We start from the raw sequence: 23,157 nt of genomic DNA on the forward strand, positions 1-23,157 counted from the left end.
AAAAGATGCACGGATCTCTTAAAACACTCTAGGGGGGTTTTTTATCAATTGTGTAGGGGCTTGCAAGTCATTCAGGGAGCAATTTCATTGTAGGATTTAATCCTGGGTATGTAGTTTCTGAGATCCTGGGTCAGAAGACAGAGGAAGTATCAAAGTTCTTGTGTGAAGAGAAGCTATAATGTTTTTTGGAAAGACACTGGCTATAAGCCCTCTTGACATGAGAGTCCGAATAAAGAAGCAGAAGCTTTGGGTAACTGGTACAAGGGCATACTTCCAGGAGGAGGACGACTGTGGTAAAAACCAAGCATCTTACAGAAGGATACACTTCAATTTTGTAAGAGCTTTTGCTTCAGCAACAGCACAGCTTTACAGGCCTCGTTTTTGTATAATAATACCAGTTTCCTGGAAACTGGCAAGTACTGGGATCCTTTGCTGCTGGAATATGAAATGGGGAAGAACTGGTAAAACTACCATTCTCGCTTGGTGTGTATAAAGCAAGTGGAATGTAAAAGCCATCTAAGCCCCATCAATGAAGACTGTTTGGGCTTAAGAGAGGATGGCTAGACTGACATGGTTCTTTCTAACCTTTGGGAGGTGGGGGAAAAATGCTTTGGCTTATTGTCTGGAGCTTTAATGCTTCCCCATGATCACAGTCCTGGAAGTGGGTTAGATCTGCAAGAGCAGGCAGTACAGCAGTCCTGGGCTGCGGACGTGTTGTTGAGCCTGTTCCTATGGTTCCTCATTCAGGTAAGCAGCGCTATTTGCACTAATGATATTAATTACAAATGTATGTGTGCTTTACAGCGGGAGGCAGAGTATCCGGGCTTACCTCTTAATAATATTCCCAAAGTGACATTTGGAGTGCTATTTTTTTTGCTGTTGCACTGATAAATCAGTGTGTGATGCTGCTCCTTTTCTATTTTCTGACACCACTTCTCTGCTATTCTTAGCAACTAAAGCTATTCCTGTAATGACTGGCTTTGGGGAACCGAGTTGTTTTTTCCCTGCCTATGAAATCAAGTCTGGCTGCACTGACCCAGGGCCAGCAAGCACAAGTAAACCAGGTGGACAAGAAAAGCAGTGGCCGCTTTCCGCAGCTACCTCTCCTAGTCAAAGATTTGCCTCAATAGCAAAAGGAGCTGGGATGGGAGTAGCTTTGGTGTCCAGTGTTACCAGCCTTCCCATGCACTGTTATTTCAGGTCACTACAGAAGTTAACATTTTAGGGGGTTTTAGCCAGCTCAAGGAATTCAGTGGTCTTTTTACTAGCTCCTTGTGTGTACTGTCTTTGTGGCCTGACTCGCATAGCTCATGCTCAGACAGTCTGCTGACCTCAAATCTTTTCTGACTGTAGCAGTGTTGTACCTTGCCCTGGTGGTGTTTACGACTAAATTACCCATTACTTCAACATGAAACCTTCAGGCCTCAATCGGCAGTGGCAAGCTGAGGAAGCCACAGCTGGGAAAATGTCTGAAGGGTGCTGGGCAGGGCACGCTGCAGAGTGACGCAGTACTCTACTCTGGTAAAATAAAAAAAAAAGTGGTGTTATTTAATGGCACACCAGGCTTCTCCGATGTGAGCTCAGCTCGTAAAGAGGCCCCGTATTGTGGTTTTCTGCTTTATTGTTAGCAAAAGAACAGTAAAACTTTACAAGCTGATGCCAAGGCCTCCTTGTACCATATCGCGGCACTCCAAATTGCCGCTTTCAGCTGTGAGAATGGCAGTGAGCAGCTCTGCAGGAGCATGGTTGTGGGGAGTCTGAATTTGTGCATCCAGTATGATTTTACTGATTACTAAGAAAATGGCTTGCCTCTTTCTAGTGCTAATCTGCATGAAAAGATATATGAAAATTGGTCAGTTTAAGGCAAGTTAAGGGTGTCCAGTGAAAGATAACCTCCTTGCCTAGCTATCTGGACTTCTGCACTCAAGCAATTGCCATTCTGGTGGCTGAGTGTCTGCTAGACACTGAGGTTTTCTTTCAGATCGCACAGTGAGATAGAGGTGGAAGCATAGAAGCGTGGAGATGTCCGCAATGAATGTAGCTTGAGAGTCAAGATAGCATTGCCTTGAGTAGATGGGCAGAAGTAGCTAGATGAGTGGTGCTTTCCTGGGTATAAACCTAGGAGGAGTTAGTTATGGTTGGCAGAATACACACACACTGCATTGCATTTTGATTCATTTCATTTTCATTCAAAGCAGTGTAGGACAGGTTCCTTTCAGCTCTTGGCTTATAGGAAGACCCATTTGAACAGCTCACAGATGGTGAGATGTTCCAGCCTCTTCAATGAGCCCAAGTGTCGTAGAGTTGCAGATGAATCCTAAAGGTGGGGGAGAAATCTCCTGATTGCTTGGCAGTGTTTCCTCATGTGGTGGCTCTCACCATCCCTGCTCAGCTATAATGCAGCTGGAAAATTTGGGGAGATGTTTACAGGGCTCCTGGGAGAGGAGTCTGGTTAGACTCTGGCAGGAGTCCCCATTCCCACACAGGTGGCTGCAGGAAATTTTTTATTCTGCTTCAGGCAGTGCATCCCTTGTGACACCCAACATCTGGGAAAATTCTGGAGGCTGAACTAGGCTGAACTCAGAGGAGGCCCAAATCTCCAGCTCACATGGGCAAACCCAGCTGCTAGCTGCCACCCAAGACTAGAAGGGAGAAAGCTTATATCAAGTCTTTTTGCCCTTTAAAACCCACATGTTCTTTATTAAGTTTTTGTTTTCAAAGAAAATGCAAAGTTGTTTATACAAATCCCTTTAAAGAGGCCCTTTCTGTGCAGGAAATGGAAGGCTTGGTCTTCTGTTCTTTCATACAAACTGACTTAGTTTTGTCCTTTCCTAATTTCTTTTTGGGCTTTGGGGCAACTGCAGTTACACAAGACCTCAAAGGATTGCTTCATCTCCATCAGAAGGATGAGTAAGTGCTGAAGAGGTGTAGTGTTAAAGGGATTATATACTGGGAACGAACCAAGTGTGTGCACTACCGGCTTGTAATGTGCCTCTGCTCAGACAGGCTGTTCTTCCCCATTCTCAGGTTGGGGGTGGGAGCGGATCACGGTAACCACTTACTCTTCAAAAATGTTTTAGTTAGCTGTTTGGCATACTCAGAAGTCTCCCTGCCGAAGGCAGAAGCAGAAAGGACAACTAATATTAGTACTATTAGGGGTCTAAAGCTTTTAATGCAAAGAAGCTTTCAACCCTTTTTGTCGCTGCCTGGTAACTAATTCATTCTGCAGTCCGTATGCTGCTACTTCTCCTCTTGGCACTGAAGTTGGGAGCAGCTTATATTCTGTTGCTAAAGATTTCCCCTCGGTAACTGAGTAAGGACAAGGGAGAGAATCGTGGCTACTCAAAATCAGGAGCTGCAATCCTTACAGAAGAGCCCCAGTGTTAAATACCTTGTCAGGGCGCTAATTCCCACGGCATTTGTGTGCAGTTACCTGTTGGCTGCATCTGCAGTAATATGAGCTAGAAATAATTTTGTCAGTTACTGCTGGCAACAGCATACAGAATAGATTTTAAGTTATCTAAAGTATTGGCATCTCTGGATTTAAAGAATAAATACATTGTAATGAGATCTCCAGGAGCTACAGCCTTACTCCTCCCCCCCCTTGTAAAATTCAGTGGCAAGTGGATATAAAAGGTAGCCAGACTGCGTATGATGAGAAATTTTGGAAGCTGTATAATGAGCATTTCTAGACTAGTAACCAGCATGCCTGGTAACTCAGAGAAAAGGAAATTATTGAAAGAAGGCAGAAATCAATTTTAGATTGAGGTCTTTAATTAGAAAAGAGTTGTGGAGCTTGGTGCTGGTCAGTAGCAGGTGGTTAATCCAGATCTGTGGGGAGTGGTTGAGTTTGTACTGGTTAGAGTGAGGGCTCAAGGGTTTTATCAGTGTCAGGTCTCTGAGGAAATCTGATGGGGTTTTTAATTTATTTTTTTTTTCTCTCCATGTTTACATGTAGTTTTCCAGGCCCAGTGGGCTGAAAATCATCTCTATAGGTTTCTTCTGGGCTGGGAAATAATTATTTTCATTGCTGTAGTCCATGTAGTACTCATGGCTTATGGTTTTGAAGGGGTCTGCAATTCTCAAGGTGGGCAGATTTTCACACCTGCAGATTCCCTTTTCTGAGCTGAAAACCATGCATGATGCATGGAAAGTCTTTGTGCTCAAAGCATGTGTTGAAGAACCACCTGCTGTAACACTCCACCTTGTACGCAGCAGTGGTCAGATCAGCTGCTAGGATAAGCTTTCAGCTGGCTTCTGCTCGTGAGCCACCTCTTGCTGTGCTTCCCCATGCTGGGAATCTGAAGCTGGAGACCGAAGGTGACTAATGTTTCTCTCTTCTGCTTCTTGTTCCTCCCACCCATAGCACTGATGCAGGTGATAGCCCCGTGGGCACAACGGCCACTACAAACCTGGAGCAGCCACAGGTCATTCCATCGCAGGGTGACCTTCTGGGTGACCTTCTCAACCTGGACCTGGGACCCCCAGTGAATGTTCCCCAAGTGTCCTCCATGCAGATGGGTGCTGTGGACCTCCTGGGAGGAGGGCTGGACAGCTTGGTAAGCAGCATCCTCTTTAGCTTCAGCTGATGCAAAATAATTGGAGCTGTGCTTATCTTTGCAAAGCCTTGATCGTTTGTGCTTGTAACGCTTGGATCACTGAGCTCCCAGTGTTGAGTACTAAAACTCCAACACGATTTAACCAGTGCTATTGTACCAACTTTCAGCAGGTTTTTCCTGCTATAAAAGGAATGTTGCTGCATGCTGTAGAATCCCCATGGTTAATGGATATATTTGTTCCATGGTTTTTATGTCTGTAGAAGAAAATCAAAAACTTGTTTTAAGGATGTAAAGTGTCCCACTGCTTTAATTGATTCCGGTTCCCTTTCAAGAGGGCGTTTGTTCCACCCGATTCCCAACCCTACTGAATTTCAGTGCAAAACTCTCAGGGCTGCAGGCCATAGCCCCGTGTCATCCCATTTGTATGTTCTCCAGAGTATGTCATGGCTTAACATCAGTGACATTTTAATTGCAGTTAGGTCAAGAGGGATGCTCTCTGTAGTCCTCTCCATGCTACAGCTGCTCATGAGGAGGTAATCTACTACTAACAGGGTCAGGCTCCAGAGTATGAGTAATCACACATGGCTTCTGCTCTGGGATCTGAGCTGGGAATAAGTTGCAATGAGGGAATCACTTAGCACGGAGACCGTGGCACTGGAGAAGAGCTCAGTGCTGTGGCCTTGCGCTGGTGGCAGCCAGGCATGGAGAAATGGTGAATGTAATCATCAGCCTGGGAGTTGTTCCCCTGGGGTGGAGCACAGCACACAGATCCCTAACACCCTGGTGACTTGCCTACAGGGGTAAGCAGCAGTCTAGGTATATTTGCACCATGTAACCCAAGTAAGACTACCCCAGTGAACATAGTTGGGTGTTTTTCAGACCTACAGTGGATTTGTCTTGCTTTGGTACGATGTTTGGCTTGTACTGAGCTGGATTGGGTTATCTGTGGCCCTGGTTTAGGTGCGCTTTCAGTTCTGAGTCAAGCTCTGAATAACAGAGGTAGGAGGCAGCTGGATGAACCCCAATGCAACAAATCCTTATTTGTCAAAGATGTTTTTTTTTAAGCTGCCATAATCTTATTAAAGCAGACATTAAACACATTTCCAGCTCCAGTGCTTCGTGAGCTAATGAACTGGAAACAACCTAACCCTTAATGGCATTGGTGTTCACAGAGGTCAAATGTGCTTTAGCCTTTGTGCCATCTAAACAGCAGTTTGCTTATTTAGCAGGGAGACTTGCTTTTTATGCTGAGGAGATAGAGGATTAGGGAAGTGCTTTAAGATGGAGTCGCTGAGAAAGCAGACAGTGGGCCCGGAGCAGTGGCCTTTGTCCTGCATTGCAAGATGTGCCACTAAGAAATGGATTTTTAATTGTGGTAAGGCATTGCAGAAAATGGTGATATCTGTGGCAGCTCAAAATGTCTAGGAGTTAAATTCCTCTGTCTGTACTGTCTTCCAGGCCGCTTATAGTAACCCTTTGTTTCTCATTAGTGTCAGAGACGAATAAATGGACACAGCAGGAGGACTAAAACTTGGTAAAGAGTTGTCTCACAGTTGGCATTAATGGGCTTAATTTAGTGACCCGCACTGGCAGTAGAGCTGTTAGTTGAAATGGTACTAGGCTTTTACTTAGTATTTTTCTCAAGCCTTCAGTAAATCCATGGGGTTGTGGAGTGTGATCTAACAAAGTAAACATGTCAGGATGGGGAGTAGCTGTGCCTCGGGCTGTGTGGGCCAGCACTGTCTTATCTGAGTTACTAGATGAGGTAAGCACTAATATCTGAATAGTGGTGTGGGTTTTTTGCCCCTGGAATGCTTCCTATTGAAGTGCTGTTGAAATGTCCTGTCTTCTGACCCCTCCATGTATAAGTGAATATTTTCCTGGTAAATCTCTGTTTCTCTGGCTTTTCCTTCCCTAATAAGTCTAATTAGTGTGTGAGTAAATGTGATCTGTGTCTTTGTTTATTGTTGTGGGCATGTGTTTAACAAGTATCAAGCTGAGTTAACCCTAACCTGGTATTAGCTAAATCGCTAGGCAGAGTCTCTTGGGTGCATGGCTAGCCAAGGGGATTGGCATTTGGATCTTGGGCTAATATTAAACCACATTTGTGCAGTGCCAGAAATACAGTCTCAAACTGCAGGTATGCACATGCCTTATTTCTGTACATGGTAAGGGGGTGAGATGCGTCCCAAGGTGTGCCCTTGAAGAAGGGCTGAGCTCTTCACCTTCACCAGGGATCAAAACCAGCTGGGACCCAGGGATGGTGGTCTCTTGGGCTGCTCGTGCAGTCAATTCGTGGGGTTGGAGACTACAATAAAATCTTCTTCCTCTGTCCTTATCAGTGGTCTGCCTATCAGTGTATGAGTAGGCATTCTAGCTGTTGGTGTAGCAATCCCTTCCTCTTTCTCCTCCAGATAACTTATAGACACACTTTCTTTATGTTATATTGCTGCCTGATTCATTCCTCTCTGAAGTTTCCCTATCAATTACTCCTAAAGTCTTTTTTAATGCTTTTCTTCCCCTGCTTTGTTGGGAAGACTGAGGCTCCCGTACTCTTGCATGAAGCATGGAGTGGTGTGAGCAGTTCCTGTCTCCTCCTCAAACCAGGCAGGGTTTACTTCACTTTGGGCCCTTGCGCTACCAGAAAGTAGCCCTGTTTGGTTGTGAACACTGAGGCAGTTGTCTTACTCCTGTGTGCCACTTTGATTTTCCTTTTCCCATCCCTCCTGTTGTCTTAAGAGTCTAAGTGGGAGTACTGGAACCAAGCGTGGCTGGAGTCTGATCTGAGGAAGGATTGAATATGCATTTTCCCAACGGGAGTTTGTCTAGTATAATTTTTTAAGGCTCCCAGTGATGGAGTTTGTACCACCTCTACTGTTGATTCATGTTTTCTGCACATCACTAGCAGATCTTTTCTGGATCTTGGGTGACCTGAGAGGAGGCAGGGGAACAGGAGATATTTGAATGCAGCATGTTATCCTCATTTTGCATCTGGCATTATCTCTTGGCCTAAGCAGGGACCTAAGTTGCTCTACTGTCAGAGTAGAGCAACCCCAAACCACACTCCATTTTCTAGGCAACTGTTTGATATGTAAAAAAGCCTAAATAAGCCTCTCTCACAGTGGAAGAAAATGGTTTGGGATGTGCTTGAGTTGACGTGTGAAATCACGGTCTCTTGCTGTGATGGTGAGATTGCGTCAGTACTGTGAGTGTCTCAAAGGCAGCTGAAGGTCTGGAAAAGGCTGCTGGCAGGATCTCAGCCTGTTTGTCACATGTTGATCCCCTTAGATACTTGTTGTAGCTCTTGTGTATTTGATAATGCCTCCTCTTTGGAGGGGGTGCCTGCCTTCAGAGGGATGCTCTTGCGGTGAAAATCCCAACAGGACTACCCCAGAAAAGTCAACAGCAGCTTTGACTTCCACAGCAAATGTCATTCTGCGCTTGCATTTCTTAAACTGCGGGGTTTTTTTATTCCAGGTATTTAAATAGAGACTGCATGGTATAAAACTGGATAAACACCAAATTAATATTGTTCATTTGAATTTTCCTCAGCATTGCTACATATTTATCCCCATGACTAGTGAGCCTCCAGCTGCTTGATAAGTTAATTTCTTTAGTGAGTAACTCTTATTTTATCTCCATAGCACATTCTGTAATTGGTATTAAATGTAACATGCATATTTTGCATGCACAGATGCTGAGCGTGCGTTAAAAATTGAAGAAAAAAAAGATAAAAAGGGCCTTTAGTATAAGAACAAGATACGCTTTGCTTTTAACCAGAGCAGACTGGCTGTATGACTTACAGAGCGCTGTTCTCTAGTGAACAGAGCCAGCACTGAGTCTGCTCCGGGTTGTGCCCCTGTTTGCCACTCTGGACAGATCTTGTTCTTCTCTGCTTTGCTTTCTCTTCTGTAAAGTGGTGACCAAGCCCACTGTTACAAAGCTGTCTGAAATCTCCAGCTCCACAGTGTAAAGTAGTGATATCAGTCACTAATGTGGGAGAAGCAAAACTTGCTTGGACAGCACACTGCCGGATGCAGGGTTGTGCATGCTGAGAGCTGGAGTTTGATGCTTTATCCCCTTAAATCCGGCTCTTAAGTGGCTAAACTTCATGCAGATTAGAGACAGCCCTCAAACTCTTGGTTTACTGTTGATGCAGCACTTTGTAGGATGTCTATCCATGCTGTAATGAGCCAGGGTAATTTTGTCTTTAAACCCTTTTGTGTGTTCATTTGCTCTGAAAATCCATTGGGCACGAGAGCGCTGCGTTGCCTGGCTCATCGTACGGCTCACTGTGAGCCTGTGCGATTAATGGGAGCAGGGCGCTGTGGCCGGGAGCCAAGGAGGCTGGCTTTAAACCTGGGGGCAGAGCAGTAAATCTGTAGGAATGGACAGGTTTGGATTGTCTGTTATGTAAGGATTTTATTTATTACTGTAGCCACTCATCTACAAGATTATTATTGATTCAAGGCTGGCAGCTGGTCAGCTTGATTTATGTCCCGCATTGTAAAGCTGTTTGATGAACACTGGATATTGGCAGTTTTCTGTAACACCTGGACTGGTTTGGGCTGTTCTAGGTAGAGCTGTTGCCCCTCTATGTAATCAGGTTGGATGTAGGGGGGGTCTCTCCTGCCTGGTCCAGGGCTGTCCCACCACTGTGCTTGCTCTGACGTGTGATGGAGGGCTGAGACCTGAGCACTGGCTCATCCTTTCCTGAGGGGTGGCGTGGGCTCTGGGTGCCTGTAGGCTTGGCAGCCTGGGAGGAAATGCCTGCTCCAGCAGCCCTGAGTGCCTGCCTGATACAGGCTACTTCATTTGCCTTTTTCCTGGAACTACAGCGTGAGAGTGGCTATGCTAGGTCAGCCCCAACATCCATTTATACAGGGGATGTGATGCTTCCCCAGGGTGCTCCTCCAGCTTCCAACAAGGAAGCTGAGCATCTCCTTTCAGCTAGGCTGTTCAGGTTAGAGCTACAAAGGACATCTGCTAGGATTTCTGACGAAGGGCACATGCCCATTGCTGGAGTGGTACTGATACGGAAAAGGAGCTCTTCTGGTGTGTCATTCATTCATGTCTCATTTAAGGCTCTTGTTGCTGTAACAGTAATGGGACTGCTAAGAGCTTTGTAGAGCTGCTTTTTTACACTTTAGAAAATGTATAGTACTTAGTTTCGTTTGCTGATGGAAATTATTCAGCAAGGTGAAGCATTAGCAGAAAGTGCTACTGAAACTGGTGGCTGTAGTATTGGCAATCCTGTTCTCCTCCACCTTTGACACAGCTGTCCTTGGTTTGGGTAGTAGCCCTTCTGCTCTGCAAGCCTGGCTTGGTGGCATGAAAACAGACACATAAACCAGGCAGCAAACGAGGTACTGAAAATGCCTCTGTGTGAGCCACAGCGGAGTCTGCAGTGAGATATCTGCAGCCCATCAGGAGGTCAGAAGATGCAGACCATGCATGAGCTGCTCTGCAGTTAAGATGTCTCTAACAGGATTAGCCCAGATCAAGTAGCCTGCTAGCAACTGAGCTCTCAGCATTTCAGTCAGTCCCGTAGCCTGATTCTTGTTGGGCAAATGCCTTGTGTTCCTTGCTACTGTGTTACTCAGTGCATGCTTTCATCTGGCTCCTTGAGCAGTGATGCTTAATTCTTGGTGTGGGGTGTACAAGGCAGGGAGGAGTCAGCAATTGTCCCCTGTTAACCCATGAAATGCATAGCTGCTCTGAAAGCCCTGGCTATGCTATGGGCACAAGGCAAAGCAGTTGCTGAGCAGCTGGTTGTTGCAGCTTCTGTCCCTGGCTCCACCCTCCCTGTTGTTTTTTTTTGGAGCTCCAAATGCCTCACGTCATGTTGCAGAAGTGATTGTAACACCTCCGGATCACATGAACACTTCAGCAGAGTCACTTCATTACAAGCTGCTGTTAAGATGCAAATAAACCCTCCTAATGCAGTAACTCCAGCACTGCTGCACTTCATAAGTCAGCATAACTGCTTACGTGGAGCTGAAATTACAGGGCAAATGCTCTTCAACTGCAGAGCAGCTGCAACGCCATCTGAGCCAACTAATACAAAGTGAAGATGCTGATGCAGCTCAGGAAGATGTGTTAGTACTGTTTTTGTTGATAGAGGGTTGAGCCCAGCCTCTTCTTTAAACCCATGTGGCTGCTTGAGTGCTGTTCTGGGAGGATGGGTTTGGAGGGAGTAAAGAAAATTCCTGTTTGAAGAACTGTGTGTGTGGTGGCCAAGGCTCCCTGTTCGATTTCCTGAAGCTGGCAGCTCTTCGTCCCGGACAGAGGCTCCATGCTGTTCAGCAAGAGGCAAGCCTGCCAGCTTTGGGCTCAGGATCAGGGCTTTGCAGCGCTGCAAGTTCCCAGCCAAAAGTTCTCCTTGGCCGTCCTGAGACCAAGTGGCAGCCCTCATCCACCCCACCTTCATAGTGAGGAATTCAGCCTGGGAAGGGCTGGCAGCTGTGTTATCATGATCCATTCCTCTGCGGGGCTGTCGCCTGCTCCCATGTAAGGCAGGTTCATGTTGTCCTGCGGATAGGAGTCTCTTCTCGCCTATGAGATAAATGGAAATGGTTAACTAGAGCTGCCAGCCCTGGGGAGTTGTTTCAGCGGCACTTCATGCCTGACTAATATCTGCTTCTTTCCTTCTGCACTCTGCCTGTCACTCCAGATGGGAGAGGAGACTTTGTGGGTAATTGGTTCCTGTTCCCTCTGTCTTCTTCCTCCCCTCTTACTCACATCGCTGTTACGGTCTCTTCCATAATTTGAGTTTGGAATAAAGTTAGATCTTGGGCATCTTGCCGGAGGATTGGGTAAACCAGACCTGTAGTTTCTGATTGGAGAAAGCATTGGTGGTACGGGACTACTGTGCTGCTACAATGGGTAGCACACCCCGGGTCTGATGTGGAACTCATTGTCTTAGCACTTTATTAACTTTTCTCCCCATTAATTTCTGTTGAAGTACATATGTTGCAACTTCTCTCTTCACTATATAGGTAGAGCCAGCCCTGCCTGTAGGGACCTGGTGAAGCTGCCAGCTCCTTGGAGCTTGCTCTGTGGCTTTGCAGTACCCATCTGCAGTGCATGGTCCCAAGCATAGCAGTCAAGAGAGTGGCAGGCTGCTGTGTGCAGACCCCTCCTGTGAGTAAACTGGGGCTTCAGGAGGGACAAGTTAGAGCCTCCTGGCATTAGAAAGAGATCTTTTCTACCACAGAGCGGAGTTGTTGGGTGCAATCTAGAAATGTGAGGATTCTCTAAGCCAGTGAGATTTTTTTTTTTTCCCCCCTCTGGCTTGGGGTGGGTGAGAGCTGGAGTCTCAATTCAAGACAAGCAGTAAATTTAAATTCTGCTTTTCCCCCAAGGCCTGACAGCTAGGGAAAATGGAAGACTTGCAGATAGTTTGAGGAACCCCAGTATATCATTCATTCTCTCCTTCACAGTGCCTGTATGCAGATACCAGTGTACGGGTTTCTTCGAGGTTGGATTCCTAGCCTGCATCCTCTTATGATGAGTAGTAGGAAATGGTAGAATAGTTAACATCTGGCTTGATTATGCAGAATTATTCAGTCATTTCCATAATACCCTTTGTAAAATGCTTGCTGCTTGATAAATCATTCTTTCTTCTGCTTCAGACAACAGTACCGGAAATCCTCTGTGCATACAATATCAAAATGAACTGGATTCTTTACCTTTTTCTCTTTTCCTCTGGACTTCACTTCCTGTCAGTATAAAGTGTGAAGTTCATCTGCCTGCAAGGCTATGAATAGGGATGAGGTGTAACAGTTGCATTTATTACTCCTCAGTGAGCCAGTAACAAGTTGTAAATGATCTGATACATTAATCTAAAACATGGCTTGGCTTAAAAAGCAGTCTGTATAACAAACCTCTCCTCTGCCAGGCTGTTTCAATGGGGGAGAGCTGACAGTGTAATAAGTCCTATTTTATAAGCTCAATATTAATTGGATTTTCATCCTCTGGCTGGCTTCCTTTGGTCTGTGACTGATCCTTCTTTTGACTTCGGAATCACTCACTATCTGTTCTCTCTTAAGTAAGCTAAGAAAAACTGGACTTGTGCACTGCCCTGCCGTAGGCAGCAAGAGGATGGGTTGCTGTATGAAGAGGTGACTGCTGCAGAAGATGAGGGACATCCTATAAATTTCTGCCATGACTTTAAGTAGGGATAAACTGAGGCTCACACAGGGAAAAAAGCTCTTAAGGCTTCTTAACAAAAGGCAAATTGTGTGTGATTTGTACTTCTCTAACACCTACTTATGGTAGCTAATATTGCATCAGGTGGCTCCTGTGGGGACTAGGGGAGGGAGAGATGGCAGGGGATAGAAGGGGGATCCAGAACAGCGCAGGGATTTGTCAAATTTTAGGTTTTTGGGAGGCTAGTTATCATCTAGTAAGTCACTCTCTTGCAACTTTGCTGCTGTTTCTAAGGCATTTTATCCTTTTCATCTGTGCTCTGAGGGAGAGGAGTATGAAGCTTTATGGAACTTCTTGACCAGTGTAAAATACAATTGCCATGAGATCTCCCAGAGAGCAGGCTAGTGGGGACCAGAACAAAGTTGAATTTCCAGGTCTTCTGTGCAGAGGCAAAGGCTTGGAGCCTTTTTCGCTTTAAGCATATGCGCTCCTGGAAGCTTCTCCTTTAGCTATATGGTGTGGGTTTTTTGATATCTTATCACATCAGCATATGTTTGAATAACTTACCTAGAGCCTTTGTCGACCCAGTTTGTCAAATGGTCTTTTAAAGCAAAAACACACACCCCCCAAACCATGATCAAATGGAAGAGCAATGCCATCTACGAGGCAAACTCTGCTGTTCTGGTCTGCCGGTCCAGCCTTTTCCTCATGGGGCTGGCTCCTACCTCACCCTTACACTTGCTTCATCCTCCATGCGCATTGGTGGGGCATGATCCTTGTCTGAATGTGACACATAAAAATCCTGCACTAGGCAAAGAACTACCCTGGTCTTCTGAACAAAGGCCTGGGACACAGATAAGCCTAGAGATGTGTCTGTAGTGAATAACGGCTGCAGATCTGTGCTTGTTTCCTCCCGGCTATCAGTCATCTGTCGAATGCTGTATAAATATTCACAGGAGTGACGATGTACTCACAAAGAGCACTTGTAGCCAGCTTTGGAGCCTGTCCTGATCACTGAATTATCTCAAGCATGTAGAATGGAGTGGATATTTCAAAAAAAGAAAAGAAAAAAAAAAAAAGGAACTTTATCACAGAGAAAGTGGTCTGGGTGCTTTGTAAAGGGAGTTCATGGTAGGACAGCTCCTAGGTGGGCTGCAGGATGGTTTGACAAAGGGGCTTCAGGGAGGATTTAGTGTCTATGGAAGGTTGTGAAGGTGGTATACCATGGCTATTTTGGTCACTTCAAACTGTAGCTGTGTAGCTTGGCAAAGATCATTACTGAAATACCCTAGCACGCTGTAAGGTCTCTTTACTATTTGAGTGGCCCATTAGATTATTAAACTGGTTTTGTCATCTCTAAGGGAGGGACATCTTCAAAGGGAAGACAAAACCCACCTATCTGAGCTGTTGTAATAGCCAGCACACATCCCATTCTCTTTCTTCCTGGTTATTGAAAAGAGCTGCATGTCAGAGGAACGTAGCCAAGATGTATTGTGTTTTCCTGTAGTTCGTACCTGTTCCCTAGAAAACTAAAGCTTTCAGAAAGCAAGCTTCCTGTCAGTTTTATTTTTATTCCATTTCACAGTTACCCCACTGGGTTTTATGGAGCTGCTCAGGACTGCTGGCAGCCAGCATGGTGGGTTGAAGGGAAAGCACTGATGCATGAAACATGAAGAATTACGCAGAGTTTATGGTACAGATGACAGGAGCAAGAGGAGATGAGGTTTTCTTATTAACCTGCAAAACGCTCCTGTCCACAGTAGGTGTGCGGGGTAGCTCTCCGAATAGCTCTGCTCACACGCAACAGCAAAAAAGCCCCTCTGTTCCCTGTGCTTTCCCATCATTGCGTTTCTGTCTGTCCTGTGCGCAGCAAGCGGGTGAGACGTGCTCGCAGAAGTGCAGTCAACTGAGCTCTGCTCCGGCTATCTGACACTTGGCTTAAATGAACTCGGTCTTTCTCTCCTCTCTCTCATTCTCTCTTTCAGCTTGGCAGTGACCTTGGCGGGGGCATTGGAGGAAGCCCGGCAGTAAGTGCCATTCCATTTTTTCCCCAATTTAAAAAGCTGCTCAGAGCTCTGGGTTTTTAAATACAGCCTCACCCATTATGTGCTGGAAGATGCTTAAATCCCTGAAGATGCTTGAAAATGGACAACTGTAGCTGAAACACACAGGTCCCCTCCTATGTTGCTTTGAGTCCAGCTGTCACCTGGGCTTTCCTAAGAGCTGCCAGGGCCAGAGCTGTTGACTCTATCTGCTTAGCTCTTCTTTCTCAGAGCTTTTAGTTTGAGCACCAGCATTAACACTGGCAGTACCCCAGTCCTTGCACAGCTGCTTTGGCAGCTGAAAGGCCAAGGATGCTTACCTCTCTACTCACAAAGCCTGTTCTGTTGTAACCCTAACCCAGTGTCACCACGGGCTTGTCTGAACTCAGTGTTTTTCTCCTCCCAAATGCCACACGAGATTTTTCCTGGACATCAGGATCAAGTGCTCTGAGCTTTCCTACTACATGTGGTTGGTGCTGAACTCTGCGTGCCACTGGCCTCCTTCTCTGTGCCTGTGCTTTGTGAGTGTCCTAGCACCTAGAGCACTTGCCAGGACATGGGAGACTTTCAGGATGCTTCCAAAGCACCCTTGGCTTCAAATGCATACTAGCTTCTTCCAGGAAAGCATGGGGAAAGAATGCAAGATGACTTGGAGACATGGTGGGCAGGAGGGAGTGTGCCTCCAACCCACAGCCAAAAGCAGTCTTCTGGAGAAAGCTCCAGTCCCTCTTCCCAGGACTGTGTATCTCAGTTCTGGAGTGAGGGCTTTTCAGAAACCCTTGTTCTGGCTGCAGTCATTCTCTCTCCTCCTTTCCCTGTGAATCTTGCATTCCTTTCTAACTTCAGCATGAGGGCAGAGGAGAGCTGGTGGTACAGTATACCTGTAGCCCCCAGGCAGTACACACCAGGACGTGGGAGATACTTACTCTCTAGAGATCATACCTACAAAGCCAGGCCTCTGCCTTCCTGGGCCAGCATAAATCCACCAAGTAGTCCCATAAAACCACTAGTCTTCCCTGGCCAAAGAGTTGATTGAAACACCCTGTTCAGGTGGGTTCCTGAACACAGAACAGCAGTGAGACTTCAGACCCAGACCTGTCATCAATATTTCCTATTGCCTGCCTTAGTCATTCTGCCTGTTTCTGGGCTGCTGACTGGTGAATCCTATTCTCAAGCATGTAGTTCATCTTGCTTACAGTAAAGAAGAGAACTTGGGAGTCTAACTCGAGTGTGACTGTCCCACCTGGAGCTGGGCACCTAAAAGTTAATATACTAGGTTTGGTGCCCTCATTTAAGTCCTGAGAGGGAAGGATTGCCCTTCTTGCAGAAAGGTTGTCCTCTGGCAGGCAGAGACAACTAGTTCTGCTTCACGTAATGAACCTTTTGGGCCACAGTGCTGAGAATGCAGAGCTCTAGCTTTGGGTGGGAGTATGCAATACGGTCAGGACTCCCCTGCTATCTCTGGATGTGCAAAATGTTGCAGATTCCTGGAGACTGTCATAGTTGGGGGAAGATTTGAAGCAGTTTTTCTTTTCCCTGGGTTTATGTGGTGTAGATCCACAAAGCATATTGTCTTTATGAGAAGGTGGGATGGAGAAGAGGGGTTGCTCTACAGTGGGAACAGATAACTGGAGCTATAAAAAAAATACGTGAAAGCTATTGCATGGTTGAGGCGACAGCCGAGTATAGGGATTAGTTGCCAAGAGCTTTGGAATTCAGATGCATTATTTAGCACTATTGATAATTCACGGGGAAGCTGCAAATGGCTTTAAATTATTTAAGATATTGCCTGAGTTCATGCTTTATTAAATAAGTAGTGTTCTTCATATGTGATGTTAAGCAGCGTCTATTCTTTCTAACTCCTCCAGGTGGGGCAGACCTACATTCCCTCTTCCGTGCCAGCCACCTTTGCCCCTTCACCCACCCCAGCGGTGGTGAGCAGTGGACTCAACGATCTCTTCGAGCTCTCATCTGGTATAGGCATGGCTCCTGGAGGATATGTGGCTCCGAAGTCTGTACGTAAGGAAAAAGAACGTCCTCAACATGTTGCCTTACCTTAGGCTACAGAAGTCTGAGATTGCTCACTTGTCCCCTTTATTGCTGGGCTCTGGAGCTATCAGGGCACCTTAATTCAACTTAGTCCCATTAGGGATGTTCTGGGTTTTTCTCAGGCAGAGTAACAGTGTGTTGGAGACCACGTCAGCTGTTAGTTACAGACTTCTGGTTTTTTAGCAGTTCCCTCATTTTGCCTGTAAGAGTATTACTCTAAAGAATGGCTTATATAAGAGGTGAGATATTCAATTTTGTCAGAGCAGCTTTCCTGGAGACCTGTTTCTTAGCAAGTTTCCCCAGGAAACTGAGGGCAGGATACAATTTGCTACAACTTTCATAGAAGATTCATGTATTTGGAGGAATCAAACGTGACAGTGAAGACAAAATCACTTGATTGGGATGAGCATGCCGCAGCGTAATGCGGATAAATGCTCTGTTAGTGACAGATCACAGCACTGACTGAAACATGCTTAGTCTGAAGGGTTCTTGAGATGCAGCACATGGGTCTGGTAACAGGCTGTGGACCAGCCACAGGGAGCTAAGGGTTAGTTTTTCTTGCCCAAAAGGGAATAAACAAAAATTACCACTCTTGTTAAATAGTCAAGGGATGAATAAACTAAAGTCATCCTATGAAATCTAGGATCTCAAGGTACTGCAGAGCATACTCACAGCTTTTGGTCCTTAGCTGCTTGCAAGTATTACACCATGCATAAGACCAAGTACAAAAGAACCCAGTAATTCTGAGCCAAGTACTTCATTTTGCACCCCTCAAATTTGAGTCTTGGTTTTTCCCACAAAGATGATTTGGGAATCCAGAACCCAAACAGCTAATAGTATCAGCCCTGTGATTTTATTTGGTTCAAACTTTAGTATTGTCCTGCCTCTAATAGCCCAACAGATCCCTGGAGAAGCCTTTCCATCAGCAGATTTGGTAAGTTTCGCATTAGTGTGGTGGACACGAGGTTTCACTGTTTCTTGCGCACACTAATGTTATCATATATTTGAATTCTTATGTGAGTGCTGTGAGCAAATATGGATTAGGAGCAGCAAGCTTATTTCTCATTGGTGAGCTTGATCCTTTCCACATCCCATGTTGTATCTTCCCTCTAGCATTTCTTTCGTGTTTGTGGGCTTAATGTGCCAATGTAGCTGGGTTTCCAAACTCAAGACTTTCCTGTTGTTTGGACAACTGCGCTTTTTTGTTATCTTCAGGCCAGATTTCTCATGCTGAATGACATCTCTTGTGTTCAAGGTTTGGTTGCCTGCAGTGAAGGCTAAAGGATTGGAGATCTCGGGCACATTCAGTCACAGACAGGGACACATCTACATGGAGATGAACTTTACCAATAAGGCTTTGCAGCACATGACCGACTTTGCCATTCAGTTCAATAAGAACAGGTGAGAAATCAATACACTTTGTCCACCATGTTAAAAAGATTGTGTGCTCTTATGAAAGGAGTCTGTCTACACTGCTAGCTATAGGGAGGACTTTTACGTAGGTATATAATGCAGTCATGGAAACAGCTGGATGATACAGCCTGAATTCTCCATCACACCCCAGTTATGTGAAAGGGTTGAAAATACAGACTGATAAATCTGTGAGGAAACAGGCAGCAGACAGTCCTGTTGTTCTCCTAGCTCTGAAACAGCATCTGCCCCATTTCATCTCTGCAGAGTTTTAAAGCAGCCACATGAGTTGTTAGGCAGGTTAGTAGTTTTATAGCCAGTGAGTGCCCTGAGGAAAGCAAGAGCATAAACAGGCAAGCATTTGAGCTTCCCAAGTATCAATCTGTAATGCCTCTACCTTCTGACTTAATTGCTGTGCTGCCCCTCAGACTGTCTGGAAGTATGGGTCTCATTAATAAAGCTATTTGTCAGTGAAGAAGTTGCAAGGTAAGAGCCTATGGCATATGTTTTCCCTGTAATTGGCAGCAGAACAATTCTGTCAGAAGGAGCGGCCACTTGAATGTAGAGCATGCAGGTTGTTCTTAGAAACCCATCTCAGCCAGAAGTCATGACATGGCAGTACAGCCACAGTGCCTTCCTACAAATACCCTTCTCAGAGAGCTTATCGTGTGGTTTGCTGTGTGTTATCTTGAGTAAGGAATGGGCTAGTTTTTATCAAGACTGTAAATAATATCTTGTGACTGAAATGTTCCCCGTATTCTTAATATCCTTTCACTGGAAAAGGATTCTCTATACTAAAGATCTACTGAAACCATCTCTTTAATATCACTGTTATCCTTGCAAATTTGGGATTTCTTGGGACAAATAATATTTACTTACAAAAAAACGTTATGCTAAGTAAGTCTTAAATGTTCTCTCTGGACTGTTATACTTTCTGGAGAGTCTTGCTAAGCTGCTGTATGCAAATTTTTCATGCAAATTGGCCTGAAAAAAACTGTTTTGCATGTGCTTTTTCCCCCCATACATCAAGCTGTGTTTAGGCCAAACCTACATGGTACTTCTCAAGGATGTAAGAAGTTTAAATACTGTACAGCAGAACAGCAGTTTCTCCTTTTGCAGCGTGTCAGCATGTGCTCCATATTCAATCTACTATTATTTACTCTTGTACAAATACTGTTCTCCTGTCACCACTTTCCACTGTAGCTGGTGCATTGGAAAGAGCTGCACTGGGCTGGCTCTTTAGCTTTAAATATTAAGGCTTGTGACTGGGAAGTTTCTATTGCTTTCTCCCCTCTCCAGCTGCTACTGATCTCATTCACTGCAGTTTTGGGATAAAGCATTAAAAAAAAAAAATAAAAGAAAGCTAGGGCTCTAGCGTGCTGTAATACCACAGCCACTTAGTAGCAAAATGCAACTTTCTTTTCCCTATGAGTCTAAGGGAAAACACTACAGCTTATGTTCCCCAAGGTGAAATGGCTGCAGAAGGCAAATCACATGGCTAGGTCCTTGCTGAGAATATGCTTAGTTCAGTTCCCTAGAGCTGAAAACTATGGAGAACAAAGAATGGGGCATCTGCTGGTTTCTGAAAGAGTGACATACCCAGTACACGTGGCTGACTCTGTACAGAGACAGTATCAGGTTTTTAGTGCATAAAATAAAAATACACACCATACATCCCTGTTTCTCTAAGTGTTCTATCACCTCTGAGCTAATGTGAATTGCACTAAAGAGAAATGCAGTCACAAGTAGACACCAAAACTATCTTATGCATCTGAACTTCCACCTGCTTTCAAAAAGAAGCTGGTGCATAGTACAGAAGTGTTATGTTACATGTTAGCTGCTTTTCCTCTTCTCCACATTAAGTAGAGGTGCCTGTGGAATTGAATGCCTCTTGGACTGAAGGGGCAAGTAAACATTTGCTTTGCTGTGGTGGTATACGTCCCCAGCTGAAGAAGCCTCAAACCAAGGAACAAAGCCAGACGCTGTCATTCGGGACCAGACAGCTGGCTGCGTTGATTCATTTGTTCTGCAGTGCTCTGTTGCAAACCATGTACTCCTCCTTGGCTATGTATTTGTTCTGTGTTGGCTCCACTTCCTTCTTCCATGGCCCTCAATGATATAACAGCCACACAGTGTGCGACATACTCCTAGTGCTCTGCAGCTCTGTAAGAGAGAGCCCACAGGCCTGAGTCTGAGTCCAGGTGCCCCTTCTCACTGGACAGGCTGCTGCTCAGCATTGTAGACCAGTGCCGTGCAGGTAACGGAAGAGTTCCCAGATGCTGGTCCCCTGGGCAGGGTAGTGCATGTTGTCAGGGAGACCAACGTGATAGCTTCCTGTGCCCTGTCCTGCCCTGAGTCTTTGCCATGGTGCACGTTTTGAGCGGTGTTCCTCCCCTAGAGTAACAGAAGGGGCAGGCTGGGAGTAATGGGAAGATGAGCCAGCTCACGCTGGGCAAAAAGGGAACAGGTGTTGGGCAATGCAGTGGTGCTCTCATCACCTCTGTTTTTCTCTTGCCCAGCTTTGGGGTCATCCCGAGCACCCCACTGGCCATTCACACGCCTCTGATGCCAAACCAAAGTATCGATGTCTCCCTGCCCCTCAACACTCTGGGACCAGTCATGAAAATGGAGCCTCTGAACAACCTTCAGGTAACGATGGTCTTGTTCTGGGCAGCAGGGAAATCAGCAGGTGCTCAGCCCGGTTTGGTTGGCTCAGCACAATGTGGTAAGACTCCAGTAAGTTGATGGTTGGACTTCATGATCCTAGAAGTCTTTTCCAACCTTAATGATTCTATGATTCTAAGACAATACCGTGTGTATAGGGTAAGCAGGCAGACTTCATGGATGTGGGCCATGAGTCTGGCCAACACTTCCTATTCCCTTTTCTAGTCTCTTCCAGGAGGACTGAAGCAGACATTTCTTGAATTTTGTAAGTTTGCCTTTTCAAACACCTCAAACCCACTGCTTGCATCTGTGTAGATTAAGGTCTTTGCTCCAGTAACACTCTTCTGTAAGCTCGGCTCGAGGTTTGGTTGGGCTTATGAACTGGAGCTGGTCTGAACAGAGAAAGTGCACGCCTGTGGTGGAGCAGGCAGCAAGAGCTGTCAGCAAGAATTGAGACAATTAAAGGAATTGCAGGAAAGATGGCAATTGCTGAGTGATTAATATTTCTCTAGAGCTCTCAACTTCCAGGGTGCTTTACAAAGGCATTGTCACACCCCTGTCCCAGATAGCTTAATCCAACGCAAAGATGATGTGTTCCAGGAAAGGCAGGGGAGAAGTGACGTAAGTAGCCAATGTTTCTTTAACGAGGCTGTTGGTGCGTGTCGGGAACAGCACTCCCTAGAAAAGGCTTTTTATCAGATCAAGCTGCCAATCTGATAAAGGCACGACAGCGCTGGGCAGACGTTCCCCTATGGTTTGGACCAGAGACTGTCTCCATCAGTCGTGGCATGCCTGAGGGGCGTTGGTCTTGAAGTGCTCATCAGGCACAGAGTTCTCTCTGGAAGGAGGCTCTACCCTATTGCTGCCATGTGCAGCTACCCTGTGGAGCGCAGCTCGGTGAGTGACCCCTCTCTGTTCTGTGTAGCTGGGTCCTCCAGGGTGGTTTACCCAGTATCCCAAAAGTGCAGTTAACTTGTACTGTAGCATGTCTCACTTTCCTCAAGTCTCCAGGAGATAGAACTAGGTTGGGTTCCTGTAGCGTAGCAGCCCATAGAGGGAATATTTTAAAGCAGCTCATTCTCTTTTTGGATTAAGAGAATGCAATGAAAGTTACTATTTATTCTGCCTGAGCAACTGTTTTTTCCCTTCTTTTGACTTCCATTCTGGGGCTTATGACTTATTGATGAGTCTTTGGGCAAACAGCTTGAAATAGCTTCTCTGGCGCTCAAACGAGCAGTCCTACACTCCAGCTCTGAGCTCAGTCATGCGATGGGGGAGCATGTGGACAGTGAATGAATTACATGTGCCTGTCTTCCACAGAGGGCCCTTCCAGTTTAGGAAAAGCTGGATTCCCTCTGCATCCAGGTCACAAGGATGTGGTTGCATCACTGCGTTTGGGTCAGCTCTGGTAAAAGCTACCTCCTGCTCTGAAGCAAATGTGGAAGCCCCTCGGAGGTGACAGTCCTGATCTGCCTCCGTAACACTGGGGACTCTCTCAATGAGGCGTCCTCAAGTAGCTGCTTCCTTTGATCAGGAAGGAACTGAAGTATTTGGGTTATTAAATCTCTAAAGGAATCGGAACACAGTTTGTTTCGTATAGCATCTTCTGCTAGAACAAAGCAAAGAGAAAACATGCGAGGAAACCTCCAGCTACCTTATACTGAGACAGCGGAGCATTCATTAGTGCCAGACTTAGCTGCTAATTTGCTAGCTCTCTCATTGCCATAGAAGTTGGCTGCCCTTTTACAATTGGGGAAGCTGCCATATGGAGTAATAGTATATTTCTCTGCAAAGAGTTGAATCATGATAGCAGATGCCAAGTTAAAAAGAGCACTCCCCTTACTTTTTTGACAGCAGTGGGTTTGATGGAGATCTGTCATTGCCCTGACAGCCAAGGCTCTGGTTTTGTTTTGTGAGTTCATGTAGAAATTATCTGTCTTGAAACATTCAGAAATCGTTTTGGTGACCTACTTAGGGAGAAATTTATAGCACAATATAGGAGTAGAGAATACAAATGTTCCTGTATTCATTGAAGAACCAAAACACTCATCAAGTTGAATTTGCTTAATGCGGTTTTTCTGAGCTGGGGAACATTGAAGTAGATGCAGAGCTGGTTTGAACCTGAGGACCTTGTGTTCATCTATTCTGGTGGGGGTTTTTTGTTTTAGTAATAAGAAAAATAGGTCCTGAAGTAACCAAACTGGTAGCTTTCAACTTTTTGTCTTGTTAATTAGAAACTTCAAAGACCAGTTGTACATTCCTGAGGCAACTATTTCAGAAGT

The 23,157-nt window shown here is 45.6% G+C and overlaps 1 protein-coding gene across 4 annotated transcripts in view; it reads left to right on the forward strand.

Annotated features, from left to right (window-relative positions):
* The window catches only part of AP2B1 (adaptor related protein complex 2 subunit beta 1), an 80,528-nt gene that overhangs the window by 38,316 nt on the left and 19,055 nt on the right, over positions 1–23,157 (forward strand). For 2 of the 4 annotated variants that reach the window (XM_075113218.1, XM_075113219.1), the window contains 5 exons: positions 4,367–4,559; positions 14,696–14,737; positions 16,621–16,767; positions 18,057–18,202; positions 20,731–20,860. In XM_075113218.1, the coding sequence (XP_074969319.1) occupies positions 4,367–4,559; positions 14,696–14,737; positions 16,621–16,767; positions 18,057–18,202; positions 20,731–20,860 (658 nt within the window). The remainder of the gene's footprint in view (positions 1–4,366; positions 4,560–14,695; positions 14,738–16,620; positions 16,768–18,056; positions 18,203–20,730; positions 20,861–23,157) is intronic. The other 2 variants (XM_075113221.1, XM_075113222.1) reach the window with 1 other exon arrangement.

The sequence above is a fragment of the Phalacrocorax aristotelis genome, chromosome 18 (assembly GCF_949628215.1).
Source record: "Phalacrocorax aristotelis chromosome 18, bGulAri2.1, whole genome shotgun sequence".
Taxonomy (NCBI): domain Eukaryota; kingdom Metazoa; phylum Chordata; class Aves; order Suliformes; family Phalacrocoracidae; genus Phalacrocorax; species Phalacrocorax aristotelis.